At 40.1% G+C, this 8,942-nt stretch overlaps 1 protein-coding gene across 1 annotated transcript; it reads right to left on the reverse strand.

The window, feature by feature from the left end:
- Window positions 1-382: 382 nt before the first annotated feature.
- si:dkey-12e7.4 (uncharacterized protein LOC558132 homolog) lies at window positions 383-6,906 on the reverse strand. The gene is made up of 6 exons (XM_040035086.1): window positions 6,687-6,906; window positions 4,874-4,925; window positions 4,372-4,559; window positions 3,037-3,210; window positions 2,366-2,476; window positions 383-1,324 (listed from the first exon to the last, which is right to left on the reverse strand). Exons 1-6 carry the CDS (start codon window positions 6,837-6,839, stop codon window positions 1,211-1,213), a joined length of 792 nt encoding a protein of 263 aa, XP_039891020.1. The 5' UTR covers window positions 6,840-6,906; the 3' UTR covers window positions 383-1,210.
- Window positions 6,907-8,942: the final 2,036 nt, after the last annotated feature.

Here is an 8,942-nt window from a genome sequence, read left to right on the forward strand (position 1 = left end):
AAGTAATGCATCATCGTAAACTCAAGAAACTAAGTAGATAAATCGAGACAACCTAAAACACTTAATGGACTATATGAAAACTAAGCTTTACATCCATTTTCACTACTTAAACAGTGGCACCCATATATAAACTTAGCATTCTTAATGGTATTGATGAATGTTATCGCTTCTGTCCTAGTCTTAGGAACTCATTGCAGTCTACAGAATAACTGTTTTGTGCATTTGCCTGCCTGTTTTTGTGGTGTCATTTGCTTTATGTGTTTAGAAAATTATACAAAAAAAAAAAAAACCCTGAAGAAATGAACAACATCCTTTCACCTCATTTCAGTTTCTAAATAAATATTACTTACAATAAAGCTTTAAGGAATGAACCAAAAAATAGTTTTGTTTGAATAAATTATTTATTAGAACTGAAAATTGAAACAAATTTTTAAAGCAAATATGTGTAAAAAGACTTCCATCTTTTTACAGTCTCCCACTGGAGCAAACAAAATAAGGGGAAAATAAATTAATAAACCCTACTTCTTTTGAAGGAATACAAACAGGAAAGGTGCACTAGCTTGACCTATTCTCCAAGCAGCCGAGATTACTATGAGCAAATTAAATTCTCCATCCTAATACGAAATATTATCATACGGCTGTTAAACATCATACCATGGTTTAAGGGCAAATCTGCGAACTGCTGCTAACCTAGTCCCTATGTAGTCAAAGGAGCTTGCAAAGAAAGCTTGCAAAGATGACCTGGATGACTGAGAACCTTCACAGACATAGTCCCTATGTAGGATATTTTATTGGATATCTGTTGTACATGTAATCATTGTGAAGACACTGGTGGACTGAGAACCGATTTGCACCATGGCTGGTGTTATTTCACAGCAAGACAATCCAAAAGCCTAAATACACAGCAGGCCCACCCTGAGCGATGAAAAGTTCATGGAGTTTGTGCTAACATTTGTAAAATCTAGTCTGTGATTTTCTCTTACTAACACAACATGCGCTTCCCTGACCGCAGGGCTCAGTGCACTTTTTGAAGGGGACAGAGCAAAATGGTTTGGAAAAAGCTCTAGTAGATACGCTCCTATAAAGTGGAATGCAGCACAATCAAAGCCGTAGATACATTCATTCTTGCATAGTTAAGAGTAAAAGCAATAACCATTAGGATGAGTTAAGAATTCTCAGTCATCCTTCTCATAACTGATGGACATCAAGTTCACCAAGGTATCTGCTCTCCTGTAAAGTTCAGAAATGAGCCATGGTCCTTTTCAGTTAGCCCTCCAATCACAGACAACATGAAAGAAATACTATCCTCGGGACTCAGTGGAGCCTGGAAAGAGATGGAGAGAACAGAAAAGCAAATGAAACACACGCTTCTGTCATGATCCCAGGTCTGTTGTCAGGGTATTTGTGTGTGTTGGAGTGTTATTCAAATTCATTCTTGTTTATTATAAGGTTAGGTCTCTCTTTGGGTCTCTTTTATAACCATCTACATTTTCAGGTTTCACGTCTTTTACTTAGCATATTCAGTCTTTAGTTCACAGTTTGAGTTTCTATTTGTATTAGAGTTTATTTGATTCCTCAGTGTCTCCCTCCATCTTATTGTCCTGAGTTAAGTTCACTCAGATTTACTTTTTAATTTTCTATTTTACTTCACTAATCACACTCTTTGTGTATTGTTTCTAGTTTAACCTCCTCATTTACCTTGACTGTGCTCAGCTGTGTTTAGCTTCTCTTACGTTTCTGCTCTCCTCATTACTTCATGTTTATTTTTAGCCCCAGTTTGCCTGTGTTCTTTGTTGCATTATAATGTGTTTTAACCATCCATCCATCCATCTTCTTCCGCTTATCTGGGGCCGGGTCGCGGGGGCAGCAGCCCAAGCAGAAAAGCCCAGACCTCCCTCTCCCCAGCCACCTCCTCCAGCTTGTCTGGGGGAACACCATGGCGTTCCCAGGCCAGCCGAGAGATATAATCTCTCCAGCGTGTCCTGGATCTGCCCCGGGATATGCTGGCAACTGTTGCTTTTATTTTTGTGCGTTTTGTATTTTGTATTTTAGACTCTTTTGGGGTTTTTTTGTTAAACCCATAGGCTTTTGTTATTTTGGATCTGGACTTGATATAGTTACAAGCAGCAGCTTATATTTGAGTCCTTTTAACTACTATACTCCAATCTATGACATGTTTTTACACACACACACACACACACACACACACACACACACACACACACACACACACACACACACACACACACACACACCATTTACAGTATATATCACAGTGGTACAGCCCATTCATAAGTCCAATGCATTCTCTCTTCCTTCCTCATCGATTATGCGTATCTTAAAGTCATTCAGAGCAGGCCCTTACCTCTGACCCCCCCATGTCAGTGCGTACCCAGCCGGGGTGTATAGCCATACAGAGAATCCCATCTGGCTCTAGGTCTACAGCCATGCAGCGACTAACCATGTTTAGTGCACTCTAAAATGACAAGCACAAACAGATTATCATGAAACACAAAGAAAATGAATTTCACCTTGACCCCTCTTTTCATACTCACATCACAGTACAGTTAACCCAAGTTAACTGATGTCCCTTAGCAGTCCGTTACTTTTTATTATGCAGTATTCTCTAATAACTCTTCTTTCCTTTAACCTGGAAGTTGCTGGGAGCTCCTGCTAGCTGCTAATAGCCAATAATTACTGTTCTGAATGTTTTGTGCAACTCCACATGGTCCACACACCTATAACAGCAATATTAATGCGAAATACTCACAGTTTAACTGCAATAAATGTAAATGATGTCAGTTTGTTTAATTTATTGTGTTCATCTATGTTATTTATTTCCTTTATTTATCGTTGTTCCTTTTGGGGTAGGAACTAAGGTTCATTCTGTGTTGCGCACAGGCCCTTTAAGTGATGTACAGGGAAGTCAAAAAGCATATGCAAAGAAGCTAAGTTAATAAGTTAACTAAGTCAGAAGAGGGAGTGATACACAGCTTAAATAAACTGTAACTATTCTTTAAATCACAGTAACAATACCTTGGATGTCCTGTAGGGGTACCATTTGAAGTTGTTGGCCCTCTCACCCCAAGCGAGCTCCACAGAGCCCAGCAGTGAGGTCATGTTAATAACCGCTGCCCTCTGGATTCCCATTGTAGCTGAGCCTCCTGCCCCTCCTCTGGATGCAGCTTTTTTTAGAAGAGGCAGATAAGCCTGGCAGAAAAAAGAAGACACACACATTATAGCTGGAAGCAGCAATAAAGTCACAGTTTATGAATGGTTTAAAATTATTTAAAAAACATGCTGATTATTATACTTTTAGCATTTTAAATATGAACTTGTCAGACTAACACATTTCACACTGTATGTCTTTAGAGATGACGCTAGTGCTGCCCTCTGGTGGCAGCATTTCCATGGAGTGGGCAAAAAGCCACAATTCTCCACACACACTTTTTCAATTCTCTCAAACTTTACTGATGCTACTGAAATATTCTGCTTTTATTTAATTATTATTTACTTATTATTATTTACTTTAAAAAAAATCAAAACAAAAAAAGCAAAAATCAACAAGTTGAAGCAGAGATCAACAATGATTCTCCACAAAGCAACTCTGTTTAAAAACAAGCATTTTTAAGACAAATGAGAGATACACCCTTTTAGGGTTTTTATAGGTTAAAACAAGTTTTTCCTCAAATTACTGATTAATCATTCAGTCATTAAAACTCTCTGGGAGAAACAAAACACAAACAAAGACCTAAGATGACATTTTCAGTTTTGTTACAATCTGAAGTGTAATTATCTCCCAAAGCCTGCAGAGAGGGCCGAGAAGCAGTTGTCTGCTCTAAAGTGTGTGATGTAGTGTTGATTTAAAACCACATTTACAACTTTGCAGACGGTGATTATAGAAGACGTCCGGGCAGCAATTTGGCCTTGCACAGTTGCAGAAAGGGTTCTTTAACAGAAGCAAACTGTGTGTCAGGAACAATCTGCCATGCTGCCATGCTTCTGATCAGTGCCTGAGTTTTACCAGCACAGGAGGCTTACTCTGTAGTCCACCCTAAAATCAGCGGCCGACAAAATAATTGACTTTTAATTAATATTTATGGCATTCAGTCTGCCCCAGGCAACAGGGTTTTGTTACTTCTGTCCATCAAGGTCGTGTCTTTATGTTGGCTTCCAGCACTGAGGAAATGAAACACTCATGGGTCCTGCTTGCGGCGACTGAGGAAAACAGAACGCTGCACTCTTTTCTTTTGGTTATTTCACTGTCTGATGATGAAAAATGTTCCAAATAAAACTTTTTTAGAGCTACTAAGTAGCTGATTCACAGCACAGAAGGTGGCAAGAGGCACACAATATATAAATAAAATTTACCTTAGTGATCATTAGAGGAGCCACAGTGTTGGTGTGGAAGTTTTCTATCATCATCTCGGCGGTAACAGAATGAAAGTCGGCCACCACGTTGATGCCCGCATTGTTGATCAGGCAGTTCAGACCTTCTTCTTGCACCAGCTTGCTCACTTCTTCTACAGACTTCTCTATGCTCCCCTGGTTCACTACGTCTAGTAAAGAGACATAAACTAATCAAAGCTGAATATATAAAAAAAAATCATGCAACACTCGCAGCAACAAGAAATTGGGGGCAAAAGAATCATAAAAGGACAAGGTGATCATGAAATATGGCTCAGATCTTAAATACAATGAATTGCATTAAGCCATGTGTTTGGCTGATTAGATATTTACAATAACAAGCAGTTCAACGGGTGTATCTAACAAAGTGGCCGATGGCCTGTCATAAAGACTGTGACTTTGTGTTTTAATTTTTCCTAAATTTTTTCTGTCTAAACACAGAAAACAATGTTCTTCTCAGTCTTACCCAAAGTGATTATGTGGATGTTGGGATGCTTCTCCGCCAGTTCTTGAAGTTCCTGTAGGTCAAAAGCACAGTTGGATAGCGGTGAGGGAGGATGTCTTGATCCTGTTTATTTCTAAATAAATAAAATGGTAAATGGCCTGTATTTGTATAGCGCTTTACTAGTCGCTAAGGACCCCAAAGCGCTTCACACAACCAGTCATCCACCCATTCACACACACATTCACACACTGGTTAACATTTCTATGTTAACTGAGGGGCGTACTACAAACCAAGCTCACAATAGCCAGGGTCTGTTTGTGTTAGCTGCCTCAAGAAAACCTTACCGGCTATGACCAAAATTGGTTTCCAACTTTCTCTGGTAACAAAGGCTTTCTGATTCAGACACTGTGCATATTTTCTGATGCAAAAGACCAATTTCCAATTATTAGCGGCACTTACAGCAATGTGACAAATACACAGGTTGTTTATGCAAATTGCATTTCTTCCTCAGAAAATCCATAATCACACTCAGAGCCTATTGTCAAGAAAAGTGAAAAATGTATCAATTTCAAACCACCACCTTTGTGACATTTAAAATTCAGACTCAACATGACTTGCTAAATTATAAATCCTGCTTCATAGTACAGCCCTCTGGTGACCATCAGTGTTTGCTCAAAGGAGGAGAATAACTGGCCAGTGTACTTTTTTTCCTTACTTGAATGTCAACATGTTTGCCTTGTCAGTGGAGTGTTGTTTGAACATGTCACCTAAAAGAAATGTTGCTGTATTTTTAATGCTGCATAAAGACACAAAGGCTGCTGATAAGATAAGGATACAAAAGCATAATGACAAGTAACACAATGCGAGATCCCACCAGACTAGCTCTCTCTCACGCACAGATTCCACTATAACATACAGGCCACTGTAATTTCCGATTATGTTACCCATGTATACTTAGATTGTTTTATATTAACAAACTCCAAAAATTTAGCTAAAAATAAAATAGAATTTAATTCATGTGGTAAGGTCCCTACAATAAAATAAACAAAACCCCAACAATCAGAAGATGCCTTTTGGGCGTGCACTTAGCAACAGTGGGAAGGAAAAGCAGACTTTTAACAGGAAGACAGGGAGCCATCAGCCATGACCATTTTGGGGTTAAAATTACCATGACATTCACGCCCATGATAGGTGTATGGAAACTTCTAGGATGATCTTTTACACAAACACTTTAAACATGGATCAGAGCTGGCGGAAACAAGTCTTTATTTAGCCTTTATCCTACACATGACAATGTTTGAAATAATCTTAAATTTAACATATCTTTATTAAGAACATATTTTAATTTAAATTGTGGGGTTTTTTTTAAAAGAAAAGATCAATATAGTGTACATCACTTTTTTCTTATAGTTTTACTAAAATATGACATCTTTTTCAATAAATACCTAACCTCTTCTTTTACTTTACGAATAAGTTGTAAAACTTAAACGAAATGTTCATTTTTAGCGTTTTTTTTTTTTAACCAAGTCATACTTTTTTGGAAGATATTGTTCTATTTCTATTTTTTTTTAACGAAGGGGGGGAAATTATTCCGTTTCAGCGTGTTATATTCAGGCGTCTGCACAGATGAGTCAAATACGCATGCGCCGACGGATTACTTAAATGCGACCAAAGCGACATTCACTGAAATACGAAGAATCGCTGTTTGACTATTCTCGGGAGTTAACATACACACTTGTATTATCCAAATAGCTGTCTTTGGAGTGGTCCATCAGCTTTATTCCATTATTGCTACGCCATCAATGCACACACCGAGTTTCGTGTTGGTGTTTACCTGTGCGTTACCAGGGTTTCTGCACGTGGCTATTATCTTTCCAGGTGAAAACTGTCCACTTGCCAGACTGTCCACTAACTGCAGCCCGAGGCCCCGGCTGGCTCCAGTAATCAGCACAGAGCCGCATTTTTTAAAATTCATAGCAGCACTCATGGCGGACTGTATATGTCCCTGTGCGCGAGCTCTTAGATAATCTGCAGGCGTCACGCGACTCCTCCAGCAGGGGGAAGGCTTGCTCTACTGGGGCTTGCGCTTCTTCTTCTTCGTCTAGTTTCATTAAATTGCCATCCTTGTAAGTTTCATTACTGCCTCCTTCTGGTTTTAGTTCTTCATTGCAGCCCACTGTTGTCACATAATTGCTGCTGTTACTTCAGTTGCTCTAAAAACTTAAATATGCAAAAAGTCACGCATGGCTCCACTCTCTTCTCTGCCTACAGTTTTTGGACACTGGATATTTCTCTAAACCTGTAAGTTACTGTAATTATTTGTAAACTTTTAATGACTGGCTATTTTCTACTCTACCCCAGTTCTTCAACATCACCTCAAATCAGCAGTTAGACAGCTGAAACTTGGACACAGTTTGGTGTTCTGCCAGGACAATGATCTCAAACACAAATCAAAACCGGTTCAGATCATTACAAGCTCTCCCATGTAGTTTTGGGGTGATTCACCAACTTTCTCATGATCATTTTCATCCATGAGCCAAGATCTTTTGTAGGAGCTCCAGCTCAAGGGCGACAGACAGCTTTGTGCAGGTCTACGATTTTGTTCCTGGTGTCCTCTGATGACAGCTCTTTGGTCTTGCCCATTGTGTAGGAGAGGGTGGAAAAGAATAAATTGATTCTGTAGACAGGTGTGCTTTATACACATAACAAATTGAGATCAGGAATATCTGTAATTGATTAACTGACTGCAATCACTAATCTGTGGGAGCTAGAATTCTGTTTGGGTTGTAGGGGATCAAATACTTATTTCACGTATTAACATGCAAATCAATTTATAGCTTTGAGATTTTGGGTTGATGTTTTGTCTCTCTCCATTAAAATGAGATGATTTATTTCTTTGTAAGTGAGAAAACTTCCAAATTCAGCAGGGGCAACAAATAATTATTTCCCTCACTGTATGTAAATCTCTGGCAACTAAAAATGTGATGTCTTCCCTGAATTAATTCCTGGCTGTTGTAATGGTTGACAGTGCTAACAGTGACTCATTCCACAGAGTATTTCATTTTCTTCTGCTTTTCTACCCTATAATGGTAGCAGGAATGTATATAGCTTAACAGCACAAACACTCAAATAAGCTGATATTCTCCTACAAATGCCTGCCTGCCTGCTTCAAGTCCTCTACCATAATCCCTGTCCCCAAGAAACCTAGGATCACTGGACTAAATGACTACAGACCTGTGGCTCTGACATCTGTGGTCATGAAGTCATTTCAGAATCAGAATCAGAATACTTTATTGATCCCTGGGGGAAATTATTTTTTTGTTACAGTGCTCCATTATAAACCAACATTAACAAGACAGACAATACGCTAAGAATCAGCTTTAATGGAATAATCAGCTTTATTCCATTTATTCCATTCCATTTGAGCGCCTGGTTCTCTCCTACCTCAAGACCCTCACGGCCCCCCTTCTGGACCCCCTGCAGTTTGCATACAGAGCCAACAGGTCTGTAGACGACACTATCAACATGGCTCTACGCTTCATCCTGCAGCATCTGGACTTCCCAGGAACCTACGCCAGGGTCCTGTTTGTGGACTTCAGCTCTGCCTTCAACACCATTCTTCCAGACCATCTCCGAGGCAAGCTTTCCCAGATGAATGTGCCTGATCCCATCTGCCGGTGGATCACTGACTTCCTGACGGACAGGAAGCAGCATGTGAGGCTGGGAAAGAACGTCTCGGACTCCCGGACCATCAGCACCGGCTCCCCTCAGGGCTGTGTTCTTTCTCCTCTGCTCTTCTCCCTGTACACCAACTGCTGCACCTCCACCCACCAGTCTGTCAAGCTAATCAAGTTTGCAGATGACACCACCGTTATTGGGCTCATCTCGGACGGGGATGAGTCTGCCTATAGGAGGGAGGTTGAACGTCTGGTGTCCTGGTGCAGCCACAACAACCTGGTGCTGAATGCCCAGAAGACAGTGGAGATTATTGTGGACTTCAGGAAGCACACAGCCCCACTCCCCCCCATCATCCTGACTGCCACCCCCATCACCTCTGTGGACTCATTCCGCTTCCTGGGTACCATCATCA

The sequence above is a fragment of the Simochromis diagramma genome, unplaced genomic scaffold, assembly GCF_900408965.1.
Source record: "Simochromis diagramma unplaced genomic scaffold, fSimDia1.1 OVJJ01000333.1, whole genome shotgun sequence".
Taxonomy (NCBI): domain Eukaryota; kingdom Metazoa; phylum Chordata; class Actinopteri; order Cichliformes; family Cichlidae; genus Simochromis; species Simochromis diagramma.